This window comes from Durio zibethinus, chromosome 20 (genome assembly GCF_047325235.1).
Source record: "Durio zibethinus cultivar Kanyao isolate XHJ-2024 chromosome 20, ASM4732523v1, whole genome shotgun sequence".
In the NCBI taxonomy this organism is placed as follows: domain Eukaryota; kingdom Viridiplantae; phylum Streptophyta; class Magnoliopsida; order Malvales; family Malvaceae; genus Durio; species Durio zibethinus.
This window is the reverse complement of record NC_143181.1, coordinates 5,984,631-6,003,241: the sequence shown is the minus strand read 5'-3', so window position 1 is coordinate 6,003,241 and position 18,611 is coordinate 5,984,631. Positions and strand designations below refer to the sequence as shown.

Sequence of the window (18,611 nt, the reverse complement as noted above, 5' to 3'; positions counted from 1 at the left end):
GAAACTTTACAATGCTTACCAAAAAAATAATAATCACATGAATAAAGAGATATACATTTGGTCAAGGAAATGAAAGACTGTTTTGCCAAAACCTATAACCCATTTTCACTCATGTGTATTAGTTTTTTATGCCATAAGTTTACTGAAGCATCATCCTCAACGACATTTATCTGGTTGTTATTCAATTGCATCCATGTCTTATACATTATGCAGTATAATTTTTCCCTTATAATTATCGTAAATCCTTTGAAAAGCTTTCATTGCCCATTCTTTTGTCGACTCTCATATCTTTTTTTATCAAGAACATTAATAGCAAGCAAGTTCATTTTCATATCCGAAATGTGTCTGACATCTCTCAAAGTCAACATGCAGCTTGTACTAGTTTGTACAACAATATCACCAATCCCAACAATCTGTGATACACTTTTATTTCTTATCTTAGTGCAACCAAAGTCTCATGCTTTGTAAGTTGTAAACAACTCTCTCTTATGAACACAATGATATGCCGCTCCTGTGTCAACTATCCACTCAATGCCGAAATTACCAATATGATTACAATCATCATGTGTACAAATTAAAGTAATTGAATATTTATCTGAATTCATTGTTGCAACATTACCATAATCTGAACTCTTGCTTTTCTCATCTTTTCGTTATTGCTTCAAGATTTTACATGTTCATTTTATATGACATGTTTTACCATAATGAAAACACTTCACTTTATCTCTGGACTTGGATCTATATTTAGACTTACTACGACCTTTTGAGTTCTGACCTCTATCGATGTTTTTACCTCTATTCTCTACTACCAAAGCTTGATTCCCAAGGTCTACATCTTTTCACCTTGCTTTTTCATTAAGCATACTATCATTTATCATCTCCAATGTCACATTGTAATCATGAGCTAAATTAAGAATAGTCACAACTAGAGTATTTCAGCTGTCTAATAATGAACCTAAAAAAAATAATACTTTCATTTCATTATCCATCTTAAGCTCCATACTAGTCATTCGATTAAATATATTTTGAAAATAACTTAAGTGCTCTATAACAGACCATCCATCCCTGTACTATAAAGTTGTAAGCTTTTTAACAAGCATATCTTTATTCATACATGTTTTTCTCTCATACAATGCTACCAATTTTTCATAAACATTGTGAGTATCTGTCTCCTACGCTAAATGATGGAACACGTTAATATCAATCTATTTTTTATTGTAGTCAGCATCTTTTTGCCTAATTCCTACTAGTTTTCATCTTTCATATATACTAGTTTAGTCGAATTACCTAATACCGATTTATACAAATCTTTGTAGTATAAATGATCTTCTATCATAGGCTTCCAAATTGAATAATTTGATTTTATCATAGAACCTGTATCACCCTCTATGATCTTAAATAAAATTTACTTCTGTCTTAAGTTACTTTTGTATCGTTGTCTCAAAATAACCCTCGCTCTGATACCACTTGTTGGGGAGATAAATCACACTTGGAGCCTATGAGAGCACACTAGAGAGCCTATGAGAGCACACTAAAGAACTCATACATACATGTTGGATATCACTTAAGCTTAAAAGCCTAAGCTATTAGGTTATTGGGTCTTTCATGCATATATAGGACATCTCATTCATATTTTCTAATGATGTGAGATTTTTACTCACATGTGAACCATATGTCAAAAATCTCTCCCGTTCACTTGTGAGTTCTAATCAAGTTTCACTTCGACTCCTTCATGCAAGTAAGTCTTATCAATACCTCTTTTGGGTCAGACAACCTTATATCTCTAATGGACGCTTTTGGGCCAAGCCACGGCACTCAACCTTGTCACCTAGGTTGCCTCAATACTCCCTTAAGCTTACACTCTAAGCTAACTCAACATATCGTCCACTTGGGTGTTTCACTTTTGTATATTATCATAGACTCATTACATCCAAGTTGAACCATTTAATACCGATGTTTGAGTACATAGAGTTGATAGACGCAGTTAACATTCAATCTGCCAACAATCTCCCTTCCAGTAACATCAGTGGGACTCGAACCTGTCATAACATTGGCTTTTGATACCACTTGTTAGGCCTAAAGCAATAAACGCAACAACGTAAAAACAATATATCAAAATAAATCCATGGTAATAGACAACAAGCAACAATTAACAACGCAGAAAAAATAAAGCATACTAAGATTTACATGAAAAACACTCCAGTGTAGAAGAAAAAGCTATGAACCACTAGAAAAATCTCCACTATCAAATAATGGATATGCAAAAATTTTTTCTAGCTAAAACTAGAGCTAATCAACAACTAGAGGAGACAATTGGATAATTTCATCAAATAGGTGACTCAGTAAATACAAATTAGATTTGTTCTTAGAGAGCTTCAAATCCGATCTTCACCATTAGAATGTAGAACTCTGAATCATAAACCCGTTGACAAAATTTCAACTTAATCGAACCACAGATCAACTTTCGTTCAACTAACTCTCCTTTTTCCCTTTTCTCTCTATACTTTTGGCTTTTCTTTTTTCTTTTCTTGGTTTTGCGACACCACCTTAAAACAACTCCACCTCTTTTTATTAAGTAGCTAAAGCTCTGTATAAAAAGAAAGACCAAGGCATATGGCCTTTGATTGGTCCAAAACTAATTACATGAGGCTGGACCTCATTTTCCTAACAAAGATGATAGGAAAACTGCATTACATCTTATAAAGAGAAGAAGCAGCTTCATTCATCAAGCCCAAACATTGATTAAAATCATTATATGCTAGCTAATAAGAATGAGGCCTCCTGATTTTACACAAACAGCAATTGTTACTGATAGGAGGAATGGTGTTTTGAGAATTACCTCTGCTAGTATTTAATTGAGAATTATTATGGCTTTGTGAAAACTTATGCAAGGGATGTTATTTCATGGTTCCTAAAAATCTTTGTTAAATTTTAACTACGACCCAATTTACAGATAAATTCTCCCAAGAGCATGTATACATTGTTAGAACATCCATTTGTTAGCTTCCGATTATCTTTAAGAAAAACTAAATGACAAGAAAAGAGAAATATAAAGAAAACCCAGAGTTTAGTTTAACTCAACCAACTTATAATGACTCTTAAATTCAAATTTTAATTCTTGCACTCATACTAGGATCTCTTTTACAAAATAAATAAATAAATAAAGGTTAATAGTATTAAGTTGTGCATATTTGAAGACAACCATGATTCTTACAAGAGTTTTTTCTGGCCTTAGTTACTATGATTATATTGTCCAACTTGAAGCTCATGCGCTTAAAACAATCCTAGCCTATAGCCTTGGTAATTTCCCTGAGCACAAACTTTTTAACTTTCCCAATTGATGTCTTAGGAAGCTCCTTCTTGAACACCACAGTTTTAGGTGCCATATAACTAATGTAGGAGATTGGCCCTGCAAAAGTCTATTATCTCTTTCTCCATAGGTTTTTTAGTCAAACCATCCTTTAAACTTACAAAAGCATAAGGCGTCTCACCCCAAAACCCATCGGATCTCTCCATTACAGCGACCTCTTTAATAGCCGGATTCAAGTACAAAACAAACTCGACTTCAGCACTGTTTATGTTCTCTCCCCGCTAATAACCACATCTTTTGAACCATCTTTAAACTCCAAATAGCCATAAGGATTAACAACAGCAACATTTCTTGTATAAAATCAGCCATCCTCTGGCATGCATGAAGATGTAGCTGTGGAGATCCGCACTTAACCTGCGAGATATTAATCGTTTTGATATAAAAGTTTCACAGTTTTGTCCTATAAAAAGATACCTCACATATTTGGGTTTAGATCTATATATATATATATATATTATACCATATCATCACATTCTTTCAACGTAAGATTAGAGGTATTATAATCTCTCAACTTTTAAAACTTGACATCCCTGTAAGTCAAGTCTAAATCAAGATCACACTAAACATTAAAATTTTAGAGGTGACTCATCACCATGTAGTACTTAGTAACTCTCACGAACAGATTGGTAACTACTCTGATATCATTTGTAGAGACTTGCATTCAACCTACGAGTGGTAACTCCCACGATGTAGCATTTAATTTTTGTCAACTGATGACCGTTCTTATACCATTTGTTGAGATTCACACTCAACATTATCCGTTTTGACTCGAAGATTTTACAGTTTTGTTTCACAAAAAGAATTTTACATATTTGACTTTAAATATCTACATATATATTATATCATATTATATCTACACATTCTTTTAATGTGAGATTAGGATCGTTACAATATAATTTGTAGAGATTCACATCTAACTTACGAGGTATTGTTCACTTTAACCTAAAAATCTCACGATTTTATTTTATAAAAAATACCTTATAAATTTAAATTTAAATATTTACATATATATTATATCATATTTACATGAAATTCAGAACCTAACTATTAGGTCCTTCAGGTAACCAAGCATTAGAGGCCCACCTTTGACCACTACATCTCCGAGCGATAAACCATCCTTTTTTACACTAGTTTCTCCCTCATGATCCACCACATCCATTTACATCAACCCAATTGTTCTCACCCCTTGCCTAGCTCTTAACCCGGCTCTCTCTGATGCAGCCAACGGATTCCATTGTGGTTTCCATGCACACGACAAGACGAACCCAGCTGTTTCAGTTAACCCATAGCAGTGACTCACTCTAAAAACTAATGACTCAGGCCGCAACAGCAATCGTGCTGGCACTGGAACCCCTGCTACAAGGAATTGACCGGTCTCTCCAAATGGTCATTTGTTAGAGAATTCGATACCATCATATTAAGAGCCACGGGCGCCCACAAATATGGGTAACATTGTGTCGTTTTATTATGTTATCGATTATAGATGTATCAAATTTTAGAAGGCAAACATTGGCCCCACCTACTGTGGCCAGGCCACACGTGTAACAACATCCATTGGCATGAAACATCAGGAGGATCCACAAAAATACAGGATTATGTGGGAGGGACCAATCAATAGAGAACTAATGGTATTACTGGATATTCCCGTGGCAATGCACAACATCTTTTGGTGATGATGTGGTGCCCGACGTGTAGTTCAATACCATTGGGTCCCACTCACTTTCTGGGCCGACCCACTTGAAATCAGGATCACCTTTCTCCACCATGTTTTCGTAGGTGTCACTGAAATTATTAACGGTGGATGATGGGGAGAGCTAATTATTATTGGTAAGGACGAGTAATGGGACATCCGAATTTGATTGGAACAAGGCTATAGCTTCAAGAACAAGAGAAACAAATTGATGGTCCACAAAGACGAGCTTTGATTCACCGTGACAAAGGATGATCGAGACAGTGCGAGCATAAAGGCGAATGTTGATGTTTATTGAGGATGGCCCCACACATGGGAACAGCAAAATGAAGCTCATACGTGGCAGGGACATTGGGTGCCACGACAGATACAACGTTAACTGTCGCGATCCCCATGGACGACAGTGATGATGCGACTTGTAATGATCGACAGTGGATATGCGACCACGTGTAGATCGAGTCATTGTACACAACGGAAGGGCAATCCCCATAAGCAATGACAGCTCTTTCCAAGAACCCTGATGCTCGAAGTGGGGTTGAATTTGCTGCTAACCTATTGCGTTGGTCGCTCCATTAGTTTCTGATTTTGATCCTTTTAGGCGGGGTTAATGACCATGTTAAAGTTCTTAAATTCATGGAAAATAAGGTACGGTTATGCAAATTTTGTGCCATCCGAAACTGTCATAATTACTACACTTATAGAAGGTTACAACTCAATTAGAGTTGAGAGATAAAAGAGTTACGAATGAGGGGATGACATTTATTAAAAGTAATGTTAATGGTACCTAACTTGCAAATTTGAACTAAAAATTTAATCATGAAATTTTATTTTTTTTTAAATATTTAATATATTTAAAATTTAAATCTCAATATTAATAACTTTTTTTACCCTCAAACTACAACATTATTCATTACAAAAAAACAAAACCCAAAATCTCTTTCAATTGATTTTTCTTGTTAACAAAATAGATAGATCAGGGTAAGAAAATAAGGACAAAGATTAATGAAACAGCATACAGCCAACTCAGCCTGTCATGAGGAAGGAAAAATGATGCACCAAAGAATAGCAAAAGGAAAATTATCCTCGACTTTTTTCATCCCTAGAACACAGGTTGTTGGTCAGAGTTTTCTCCACATCATACAACATTGCTGAGAAACAATTGCTTCTGATAAACCTCCTCTAAACTATGTATTCTCGTAGTACAAACTAACATTGCTTCAACATTCCCCGTTAATGGATGACTTTCATCAAACAGATCTAACAGCTTCCGGTCCCCATGATCAAGACGAAAGTTACGCATTTGGCAGTGCCAAACAAAAAATATACAGCCTTCAGAATCATGTCTTGCTCGTACCTATGTATCCAAATGCCAGTAAAACCTAATGAAGTTTACAACCTACCAAAATATATGTTTCCCGGCCGAAAAAATGAAGTGAAAATAAGTTGTCACTCCGAGTTACCATTAAAAAAAAAAAAGCAAAGGCATTATAGCATGAAATCTGAATCTTGCAATGTCCTCAAAGTGCAGGCTATTTCTAACTCTTCATCTGAATAGCATTCAACTTCTCCTCAAAATGTAGAGTACTAGCAGCAGTTAGAAGCATGTCCACTCCACCTCTACTTTTATCCGACTCCTCTTTGTCTCTATGATTTGGACTCATTTCCAGATTATCATATGCCATTTTACCTCCTATGCCTTTCATTTTCAGCTTATTTTCCAGATTCTTATAGGCCCTTTTAGCTCTGCGTATTCGCTGGATCCCAGCATCACATTTTCTGCAAAACCATTTCCCTCTTGGAATTGTAGCTCGTGGTGGTTTCATGCAATAAATGTGGTATGCAGCATCACAGCCATCACATAAAACAATCTTATCATCATCTTTGTCAACGAGGCAAGTTCTACACAGACAGGAAGGGCAGTACCAGCGGGAACAATATGATTTTAACTGCTTCATTGTCAGGCACCTCACATGATAATATTTATTGGGGCAGTAGGGATGCTCGCAACTCCTTAACTTCTCACCTTTTTTAACATAACTTCCACAATTTTTACAAACATGCGAGTTTTTGTTCCCTGGTGATAACTGAAGCCCATTATAGACACTACAGTTTGAATTTTCTTCCAATTCAGTGAATGTTTCCCGATGTGCATTATACTTTTCATCCGCAACATTATTGTTGAGAGTCCTGGAGGCATTCAATCTCTCACATATCACACAGTTTTCATGCGGAGATCCTATTCCATCAGCATTACATCTGGAACAATACCAACTTTTTGGAGGAATCTCCTTCACAGCAGGTTCAATACAGGCAACATGGTACATTTCCTCGCATGAATCACAAACTAAACAATTCTTCCCATCTGCCTTCTCTCCACAATGCCTGCAAGTGCAAACTTTATACAAACCACAAGCTTCAGTTGGCTCTGGTTTAACAAGAGATTCCGATTCTCGAGTACAGAACTGTATTTCATTGAACAAAATTCAGAATATTTCTCAGGTATGAACTAAACCTTTAAAGCAGAATCTTAACATATAAACAGAGATCACTTGCAGGTAATACAAATGAAAAACTAGAGAAACAGTTCAGGTAAGAATCCGCGTATTGCCTTAAAATCGAGATGCATGCTAAATTCAAATATCCATAAAAAAATATTCTACAAATACTAAATACAAATGGCAAAGCAGGACAGAACACGACTACTAGGTGCCAACACAAAACCTGCCTGATCCCACCAAATCATAAATACATGCAGGATAGAAGGCAACCAACTAGCCAGCATGAAAAACAGTAAGGTTTACTTAAATTCCCCACACCATTAGAGTGTTTAAAGAAGAAAAACCAGAGTAATAGAGGCCCCAGTTGACAATTTTTAAGTCCCAAAGTGAAGAAAAAGATTTCTATATTTAAGAATCCTAAAACACACCCATCAATTCTAAGCAATGCAGGACTTCCTTTGAAAGCTGTCAAAATATAAGAGCAGTGGAAATTCAAAAGTTTTATCCTAAATTAACTTTATCCAAACTCTGAAGCACCAAATGCACCCAAAACTACCTAATATAGTTCTTTCTTTTTTGATACTAACTACCTAACACAGTTAGAATGCACCAGTAACTGAAGTCTGAAGATACAGTAATGCATTTTGCTGATACAAGCATGCCAATGCATACTACAAGCTAATTCATGAATGTTTACCTCATGTTTCTCCTCTTCAACAGCACCACAAGAACAACCGACCTGAAAGGTTGAAGAAAAGCATCACAAGGAAATCATAACAAGATACTCATTATCAACGTAATTTATTTTTTAAGCAAATTTCAAAAATTCCAATGACGAGTAGCACAGAGCATGATCTTTAACTCACTTGTCCACTGTAGGAAGTGCTTGATATGTTTGAGAGGCTCTTTGCAAGGGATACAATTTCAGTTCCTATTTCTTGAAGTTTTCTCCATACCTACAGGAGTCATTTACATTAAGATATATGTTATATGATAAGAGATGACAAAAAGAACTGGATCTGCATGTAATGTAGCATGTATATTAAAATATATTATAATCCACTGCTTTGAGTTTCTTCTAACAAGATACACAATTCTTAATGGTACAAAACAAATCAAATAAAGATAGTTTGAGAACCACCTAAGAACGAAATAGACTGTTTGCAGATGTGCAATTTGATTCTAGTGAAGCACAGGAACAAAAAGAATAATTTGATAGAGGAAGAAAGAATCAACAGTAAGGTATAACGAGATAGATTCTTTGGAGATGTGCCAGTAAGGTCTAGAGAAGCACAAGAACAGAGAATAGTTTGACACAAGAAAGAAAGAAAAGTAAGGGTATCATAAGAGATGAACGAGGACTTAATATCTACCATTGTTTCAAAAAATATGGCCCTAAACCTAGCAGAATAGGATTAAATGTAGCTTGTGCATGTCTATTGCATTCAACAACAAATTATGGAAAACCAAGTATCTTGTAATATTCAACAAAACAAGAGAGAATGTTCAACAAATACACCATGTATACACAAGCATAATCAACTAGAAACAAGAGAGAAAAAATCCTGATAATCAAAGATCAATTCTAATAAGGAATTTAGACCTTATGCATACAACTGGAATAAAAAATTTAATTTTCTTTCAAAAAGATAAATACACAACTTTAAGCATTCTTCTTATTAAGACCTCCTCGTCTAACTTCTAAGCAATCAACATGAATTGCAATTCATTGAGTCTAATTTTCAGCTAAGCTCCTTATGACCATCAGCAGTGTAAGATGAATGAAACTAAAAGCAGAATTTTAACCGCACAACAGCAATTGGTTCAAGTTGTCGGAATGAAAAGCACTCAGAGAGACTAGAATCAGAAAATGATGATTGTCAAGGTAAATCAACCACTATAGCTGAGGTAGCTCAGGTTCAAAAGCCTTGTGCACCAAGTGGAGATTAAATCAAGACTTCTTGAGCTCCATTCTAATGATCAAGAAAGGCACCCCAGTTCAACATTCACTCTTCCCTATCATTAAAACCATCAAAGAGATGTCCTAAACACCGACCACTCCTGGAGACTTTCCTATATTACAAGACAGAAAAATTTTATTGCAGACTAGCTCAATAATGGAAGTCTTACACAGCCAAGAGGAGTTGAAATACACCAAATTCCTCAGGAGCTGACGTTTCTTTCTATTAACAGGCATACTGGGTGTACGTTATCCTAGATTAGTTTAGTTGCTGTTGTTTAAGGGGGCATTGGTCCTCCTCTGTAAAAAATAGTCTTGCAGGTAAACTCTATGGAAAACAGTGGTGAGATACTCTTGATCGCTATGCTTTCATCTGAAGTTAAAAAAGGGCATATTATCGATGCATGTACAATTGTAACAAAGTACCCTTAAAAAATCAAAAGGTCCTGTACATTGAGATTTCAATCTGGACAGATTTAGTAAAAGCCTATATGGGTAAACAGCAGATTCTCAAATCATTCAATATAATTGTAAATTTGCCAAATACGAAGAAAATAATTGATTTAAAGTCCCACATCCATCCATGCTCTCAGTAATGATATGCTTGTACGCATCAATCTAAAATAAAGAGTGGTAGATGAAGCATACATCTTCACTCCTAGAATATACTATAGTAAGAAAAAACAAGCACAGAAGTTGACCAAAACCAAGATATTTTAGTTGGATATCCTTTGCATAGCCAAACAAATTCAGTGATCATAGAATCTAACAACATCTAGCTTAGGGCCTAGAGTCAAACAAAATAAAAGCTCTAAATGTAACAAAAAATTGAGCATATAAAATTTTAACCGTTCGAAGATTATAAGAAATCTTGGTAGAGGGGAAATTCTGTTTCAACTTTCAATAACATGGCAATTTCCTTAATTTCTTTCCCCTTCTGCAACCTTCCTCACCCCCCAGAACAACCCTTCCCTCACTAACTACTGTGTTGTTGGAAAAGGGGGGGGGGGGGGGGGGGTTGGAGTTTGCACCTCTTCCACAGCATTCTTATTTTAATAATGTTTTTTTTTTTTTTTTCAGAAACACGGCTGCCCCTTCTATGCATCAAAGAGAATTTAACGAAAATGAGAAGAGAGGGTAGTTGGGAAGAAGGTTGATTCAATTCAGGTGGTTTCCTCATTATGATCATAAGAAATATAGGATATGGAAACCATAATTAACCATGACTAAGATGGGAATGTCTCTAAATTAAAGCTGTTGACAAAGAGTAAACTTAGTACTCCCCCTAACGCTCTTATAAGTTCCTTTCGTTCATTTTTTAAAACTTCAACAGTCATTTTCATTGAAAATAAACTACATTTGAACTCTTCAATCTTGTTTTAAAGCAAAAAAAATAAAAACCTAAAAAAATGGCAAGAGCTATTTAACCTATCAGTACCTTTGTCCTCAGAAAAAACTAAGCACTCAATGTAACATCTTTAGCTTTAAACTAAGCAACTCTATTCAAGCCATGCATGCAAATGGAAATGGTTACATAAATTACCTGCTGAATATCTGATGAGAAAAGCATAGGTGAATGCTCATAAACTCCGTCTTTCATCCTTGAGTTTATGAGAGTTACATGAAAAAGGCTGTCAAGCTTGATCCCTTGGAAATTGTCAGACAGAAGCTTGCACAGATATGTAAACTTTTCAGAAATTATAACATCAAAGAAAACACGCTGACACATCTCAGTGGTAGTCTGAGGATTTGACTCCTTATAAGACACATTAGATAAAACAACCTCCATCCCCTCAGCGGTATGCTTAGCTCCATTAGGAATTCGCCCTGCATGCGAAGAGTATTTCTGTCTATCTTCGTGAGAAGCATCAAAATCCTGTAGAAGAATCAGAAAATAAACATTTCCGATATATCATAAAGGAAATGGACAGGGAAAAATAAAAGATCACCGCAAGACATCATAGACCTTGTAGTGTTCAGATAACAGCACAAACCTTAACTGTCACATTACAACCATTTTCTCGATGAAATAAAAGTGCATCTTGAATGCAATGCTTTATACCACCTTCATCACCACTTAATAACTGATGCATTTGCTCCAATACAACATTTCTCCACTTCCTCTGTAGACAATAATTTGAATCATTCAAAGAAGCACAATGATATGTCCCAGGAAGAGCAACCTGCTCACAAAAATTAGCATCCATTAGCATGTAAAATAGTACTTCTACAGTCTGTAAGAAACCAAATGTTCTTTGGATAAAAGAACAACAAAGACAAGAACATGTCAGCACATATGGAACTCACAGAAAAGGACAAACGTGCATCTTTCACCAATTCAATTAGACAAATCATATAACAACAAATATTTCACAAAGAGAAAGAGTAAGTACACCTTTCATTAGCTGAACCAGATGAATCATAGAACTAAATATCTTTCATAAATGAAATACAAATCAATTAACCATACCAGGCCCCTAACATTGAATGTGCAAAAGAACTTGAGATGACAACAGTTAGCCCCCGTAAAATATAACAAAAATAAAATAAAATCTTAAGTTCAAACAACATCTGTCCATCCTGTCCTTACAATCAAGAATTCCCTCACTAAACCTCACACTAACCCTAATGAAGGAAATCCCAGCTTCACAATCACAAGATCTAGGATCCCTATATAAAAGGATTTTTCCAGAATGAGTCAGTCACAAGCCATGTACAGATGAAAAATTTCAACCGCACATATGATACAAATTTAAAATATTGTTGATTACTCAAAATGCCATATAGCAACCAAAAATCAATAAAATAACATCAAATGTAATTAAAAAAACCCATTCACAGTATCAATTGCATTGCTAAAGAACAGATGAAAATATGCATGTTGTGTACCATAGTGTGGTGCAAAAATTATCAAATCTTGCTTTAGATAATTAGAAACCTTTCCATTTTGCATCATCCATGTGTTCTTCAGCAGGCTGGCATACACTACATATCTTGGTTCACTAAATCATTATCCATTCATTACCTAAAGGGGGTAACAATCATAATGTAGGAATTCGATCATGCTGAAGAGAACTTTTTTTTTTTCATAAAACAAATGGGATAAATAAGTAATAAAAGCATGAAACTTGTCAAAAAGACTATCCTTGTGATACAGGATTAAAATTCTCAAATACATCAGCTCCAGTTCATCTGATAGATATGAAAGAAATACACTCCCAATGTGACCATAAGAGAAGAATTTAACATATTCATTTCTGATGCTGAAACCTTTACAACTTCTAGTGAGATACACATATTCTTGAATCATTAAAGAACTATACCCGAGGCCAAGGCCAACTTTTAAGAATATTTGTAGAATCAATTTCTCTTGCAAGCAGTTTCTAACAATTGCATTGTTAAAAAAAAAAGATTTAAAAAAGAATCACCTTCATCCAATGAACAAAGCCACCACAAAAAACACAACTTTCCAAAATCCAAATACCATCAACAAGTAAGAACTATCCATTGTTGTAAACTCCTAGATTAAAAACAAGCATATTTAAATCATATTACGCAAGCTAGTTTTAACCTCAACACAATAGCTCGAAATTGTATTTTATGTACCCAACGACCCAGTCAGACCTTCTCCTCATAATCATAGGATAGTCTTCAAGCAGCACTTTCCATCTCATTGCAAACAAGTTAATATATTTTATCCACAATCAAAAGCTACAACAAGTAAACTCTTTAACTCAAAGCGAAAAAAATCTTGCAACATGAATTGATGAAGAGAAACATAATAAGCCCATCTTAACATTTAACTAGTACAACAAAGAAAGATAGTTAACATTTACAACTACAAGCGTGCATATTTAGACACATTTATCGAAATCTACCTGGTCAGTAGAAGCTCTCCCACCATCTTGCATTTTAATCTTTGAACTTGTTCTCCGCCTCTTATATGTTCGATAACTCTCATTTGCCCCTGAACTCCCATCACCAGAATCATTCACAAATTCAAATCCACACCCATTACTCACTGGTTCACTCTTGATGCACTGAATCTCCTCCTCACACTCTGCTCCTTCACCATTGCTTGTCCCCTCCTCAACAACCATTTCCACCATTCACGAAACAGAAAAACCCTAGTTTTCCAAGCCTTTCACCAAAGAGTTAGGATTTCACATTCGCTGTAATAAACCAGTATTATCTTCCAAATTCACATAAAATTATCACAAAAACATTTTAAAAATCATCGGATTAAACGAAAAATCCAAGCCAAAAACCCTCCATTAGGCAGCCGAGAAACCAAAGGAAAAGCCGAAAAGAAAATAGAACTCTAAATAAACCCTCCCCAACTCTTTAGCTCCAGGAAAAATGAGGAACACAAAAAATTCAACCAAATTAAGCAAAGTAATTGACCTGAACTTCACTATTTAGTAAATTTTAAATCATTTGAAGGTTAAAAATAAGAAGTGCAAATCTTTAAACAACTTCGTTGTTTTCTCTTGTTCCCCTCCCTACATTTTCTCGAGTACCAAGCAGCAAATAACAAAAACAAGAACAAATTCTAAAAAAAAAAAAAAAAGGAAAGAAGACGACGAGGAAGAATAAAGAAGCTTTACCTGAGTTGAAGATTTGAGACCTGAAATTTAAACCCTAAAAATTTGAAAACAAAATCTTTTACTGTTATTTTCGTGAGAAACTAACTTTGGCTTTGCTCTGCAACTTCTCGTCTTATCCGTGTTTTTTGAGAAAAAAAAAAAACAAAATTTGAAAATAAATGACTACGGAAGAGTTTCAAGTTTACTTGTTTTACTTTTGTAGTTCAGTTTGTTGAGTTGGGTCGGATCTGAGACGGGATGATTCCGGTTAATAGTGGGAGGAACTGACAGGTGGCGGCCTTGTTATGGGCAAAAAGAGTTGCCTAAATCCAGATTTAGAAAGACTGGCTCGGCCGAAAAAAATCCAGAAAGGGTCAAATTCCAGTCAATTTGTGGTCGGCCTGTTCGAATCTCAACCTAGCTTTCTAGCCAATAGGGAAAACCCAAATTGATAGGTTTTTCAATGAATTAACTTTGGTAAATTTTAATTTTTAGTAATTAATTTAAATATCAAATGACAAATTAATTAAAAATATAATAAATAACAATGTCTTATTTTCGTCAAAACAAAAAAATCTCTACATCCGTACCTTCATTATATAAATAATAAACAACTTTAAAAGCTGTTTTATTGAAACTAATTAGAGGCATATACATGTTGGATACAATTTATGAACAATATATTATTGATCTCGAATAAATTTTCACATCAAAATGCTCTTTTTAAGGCTCATACTCTTCAATATATATATATATATATATATATATATAGGATTTGGTCATACACATACACTGATTGATTAAATTATATTCTTTTGTGTAAATTTTGTAAGTAATAATTTAAAATATTTATCCAAAAAATATATGTTTAAAATGATTAAAAATTTTAGTATGTGATTACAATCATAAGCTTTTAAGTTCAATATTAATTAAAAGTTAAGTATTCTAATTGCTATTCAAATTAATCAAAATTGATTTCAATTAAATTGAACATTTGAATGACTGAAAGAATTAGATTCAAATAAGTTTGAGTAATTTAATTTAAATATAACCCTAATTGGTGCCAACCATTTTTTTTAAAGGATACCAACCATTTCTTATTATTATTATTATTTGCCTTTTATTTCACTTTTACAATGTGCTTTTACACTCATCATTTTAGTAAATATGCATTTGATGTAGTTGGTTGTTTTGCTATATTACATTTCAATATTCTTAAATGCAAAATATTTAAAAATCCTGATTAATTTGAACTAGTGCTGATGAATTAAAAATTGAAAAAAAAAAAAAACTTATATAGATCAGATTCATTTGATGATAGTTTTAATAATAATATTATTATTAATATTAATATTAATATATTATTGTTATTATTATTCATTACACAAATATTTTTTTTTGTATATATGATAGGAGGTTGTAACTTAAAAATATGTAAAGAGTTTAGGGGCAAAGCCTTTTAAGCTCAATGGGGGCTTGAGCTCAATTCAAATAAAAAAAAAAATGTAAAATTGTGTGTCTTAGATAAAGTTTAAAAATTTTTACTACTTAGCTAATTTGTTGTTGAGACATTTTCAATAATAAATATTTTGAAGACTTTCAAAATATGAAATTACTTCAAAAATAATCGTAAAATTTTTAATAATTATATCTAGATATAGAAGTTTTGATTTTTTATTACTATTATCATTATTATTTTTATTGTTGCTTTTTATAATTTAGTATATTCAGATTAAGCTTCCTTTAGGTAAAATTTTGAACTTTATTACTGATTACAAGTGTTAAGATTTGAATGTTAAATTTATTGAATTTCACATTTTTAAAGGTGATTATATAAACCAAGTTCTTATTAAATAAATACTTTAACACTTAACGTGTTAGTAGCAGATTTTCATATTTAATTTTAAAGGATAATTAAAATTATAATTTTTATTTGAGGCATTTCTTTATATTTATTTAATATTAAAGATATATACAAGCAATATATCAATAAAAAATAACAAGCTCATACATAATTATACGTTTTATCAATTTAAAAATATAAAAAGTATAAAGAAGCAAAATACATCAAATAAATAATTTAAAACTATATATATAAATCAATTGTTAAATTTAATCAATATATTTTTAATCAAAACAAGAAAAATTAAATATATCTTTCAAAGAATGAAATTAAAATCTTTTTGTTAAAAAAAAAAAAGAAGGTCGAAACCTAAGGAATATGAGAAGGGAAATTGCCATCGTCAATATTACAGATTCCACCTAGGAGAAAAGTAGGTGAATCACTTAGATTAAACTCCAAATTCAATGAAAATGAAACTTTAACTGTTTTTTCAATTTTTATAAAGTGATCCTAATCTAACTTTGGTGATAAAAAAAAATATTGTAAGCCAATAAGCAAAGGTGTTAAAGCTACGTAAAAGAAAATTTTATGTGAATGGTTAAGACAAATCAATTTATAGGGTAGTATGACAAAAATTAAGAAGAACCATCCCAAATTCCTGATATAACACAAAAGTTTTAAAATTATCCATGTATATAATGACTAAAAATTTAATAATATAGATGTATATATATTTTAAAAACCAAATATTTTCATCAATTTGAACTTGATAAAAGAAGGCGAAAACTAAAAGGAGAGATGTATTCGATACTCTAAAAAGAATAACAATAGTTGTTTGATTGTGTCGAAGACCTGAAATCTTTTTGAAAAAGTTAGAAAAGTTCATTTGTGTTTTCTTTGTAAACTCCTATACAACATGCAAAGAGGTTGTTTTACCTCAATTACGTAGCTTGCTAAACTCGTAATAGAATCCCTTTGAGAAAAAAAGGAGAGAAAGAGAAATAAACCTAAAAACGTCCTTATTCATTATAGAATCTCCCAAAAGTGAGGAAAAAGAAAATTCCTAAAAACCTTCTATCCTAAACTATAAAAACTAGGCTATGTCAGGTTAATTACAACACGATTTTCTTCCCTTAAAATGTGGGGACGGCCTTATGACGAGACCAACATGGTGTTCAGCTGCATGTTATGCAGGAGGCGTGAACGTGAAAGATGCATTTGCGAAAACTGCTACGTGAGAATCATGAACCAGCATAATCGGGAGATCAATGATCTCAAGGCCAAAGTCGCCTTCTTGAGCTTTTGGTATCCGCCCAATGATGATGACGCCCACCATGACTCCACCCATCCCGCTCTTTTCTTCCCCGATGTTATGTTGGTCACTTCTTGTAGTGATGATTTTTCCGGCTCACCTCCCGATCCCATTCATGCCCATAAGGCCATTTTGGTACTAAATTCCTTTTATTTTTCTTTTTAATTTCTTACATGGGAAAAAAATTGGATATAGCTGAGTTTGAAGTTTTTTTTTTTTTATGGAGTTATTAATATATATATATATGAGAATATTTGAAATCACAAAAGAGATAGGTTTATTTTTAAATTTACTTTTAAATTTAATTTTATGAATGCTTATCTTAGTGTAAAAACAGGCGGATCGATCCCCGGTGTTTAAAGAAATGTTTGAGAACGAGATGAAAGAAAGCAAAACTGGCACCATTAAGATAAATGATGCATCAAATGATGCTGTCAGAGCGTTTGTAAACTACATGTACACAGCCGAAGCATTGGTAGATGAGAATATGGGCTGCGCTCTTCTAGTGTTGGCTGAAAAATACATGGTGAAGCATCTCAAGGATTATTGTGAGAAGTTCCTATCAACCAAATTGAATTGGGAGAATTCATTGAATCGCTATGCCTTCGCTCACCACAACAATGCGAAGCTACTGCTTGAATCAGCTTTGCGTATAATATTAAACAACATGAATATGCTTACCCAAAGGGAAGAGTATAAGGAATTTGTGGAAAAGGATCCCCTACTTGTTGTGGAAATTTATGAGGCTTATCTCTCCAAACTTCTAAATGATTAATATTCCCACCCATAAGGGTTCTCAAAATTGTAAATTTAGATTATTGAAAAATTAATCGCTTTAGAAAATGCTTTAATATAGATTTAAAATTGATTTTATTTAAAGTGATCGATATCTAAAATAATTTAAATTTCAAATAATTAAATAATTAATCAATATAATCAATTTATTGTTTAAATTTCAACACTTATAATTTTTTTTCTTAATCCTAGATTACAACTTTTTTTAAAAAAATTCAAATGCAAATAATATGAATCTAAACATATATATAACAAATTGTCAGTTCCAAATTTAAACTCATTTAAGCAATTGACATGCTATAAATTTATTAGTTTTACTCTTGTCGATGTTTTTCTTTTTTTTTTGTATGATTTTTATTTTTTAAAATTTTATTTAATAAAATTTAAACCCAAATTTAATTGGTTTTTATTGGATTTTGAAAATGTGAAGATCAGGGAATAATTAAAACCCTAACATTCTATTATTCATAATCCAATTGATAATATAAATTTTTTATGTTTAAGATTTTAGAAATTGATTAAATTAATTTTTAAATTTAAATAATTATAAATATAAA

The 18,611-nt window shown here is 33.0% G+C and overlaps 1 protein-coding gene and 2 pseudogenes across 4 annotated transcripts; 1 reads left to right on the top strand and 2 right to left on the bottom strand.

Annotated features, from left to right (window-relative positions):
- Nucleotides 1-2,646: 2,646 nt before the first annotated feature.
- On the bottom strand, nucleotides 2,647-6,360 carry LOC111315146 (2-methylpropanoate--CoA ligase CCL4 pseudogene; annotated as a pseudogene).
- LOC111315671 (PHD finger protein EHD3-like) lies at nucleotides 5,976-14,521 on the bottom strand. 4 transcript variants are annotated; one of them, XM_022917573.2, is made up of 7 exons: nucleotides 14,126-14,520; nucleotides 13,397-13,690; nucleotides 11,513-11,701; nucleotides 11,062-11,394; nucleotides 8,425-8,514; nucleotides 8,256-8,297; nucleotides 5,976-7,522 (listed from the first exon to the last, which is right to left on the bottom strand). In XM_022917573.2, the coding sequence occupies exons 2-7, from the start codon at nucleotides 13,625-13,627 to the stop codon at nucleotides 6,596-6,598; spliced, it is 1,812 nt and encodes a 603-aa protein (XP_022773308.2). In that variant the 5' UTR covers nucleotides 13,628-13,690; nucleotides 14,126-14,520; the 3' UTR covers nucleotides 5,976-6,595. The 4 variants fall into 4 exon arrangements, with proteins under 4 accessions (XP_022773308.2, XP_022773310.2, XP_022773311.2 ...); XM_022917575.2 differs by having other exon boundaries at nucleotides 13,397-13,659; XM_022917576.2 differs by having other exon boundaries at nucleotides 13,397-13,645.
- A 2,564-nt stretch (nucleotides 14,522-17,085) lies between these two features.
- On the top strand, nucleotides 17,086-18,034 carry LOC111315145 (BTB/POZ domain-containing protein At4g08455 pseudogene; annotated as a pseudogene).
- The last annotated feature ends 577 nt before the right edge of the window (nucleotides 18,035-18,611 follow it).

What these genes read in the sequence shown, in the direction of transcription:
- LOC111315671 (XM_022917573.2), bottom strand. Translation starts at nt 13,627, where the DNA reads ATGGTGGAAATGGTTGTTGAGGAGGGGACAAGCAATGGTGAAGGAGCA. An exon ending in GTTGTAATGTGACAGTTAAG is followed by an intron (nt 11,395 to 11,512) that starts GTTTGTGCTGTT and finishes ATTCTTCTACAG; the next exon opens with GATTTTGATGCTTCTCACGA. An exon ending in GCACTTCCTACAGTGGACAA is followed by an intron (nt 8,298 to 8,424) that starts GTGAGTTAAAGA and finishes TCAACCTTTCAG; the next exon opens with GTCGGTTGTTCTTGTGGTGC.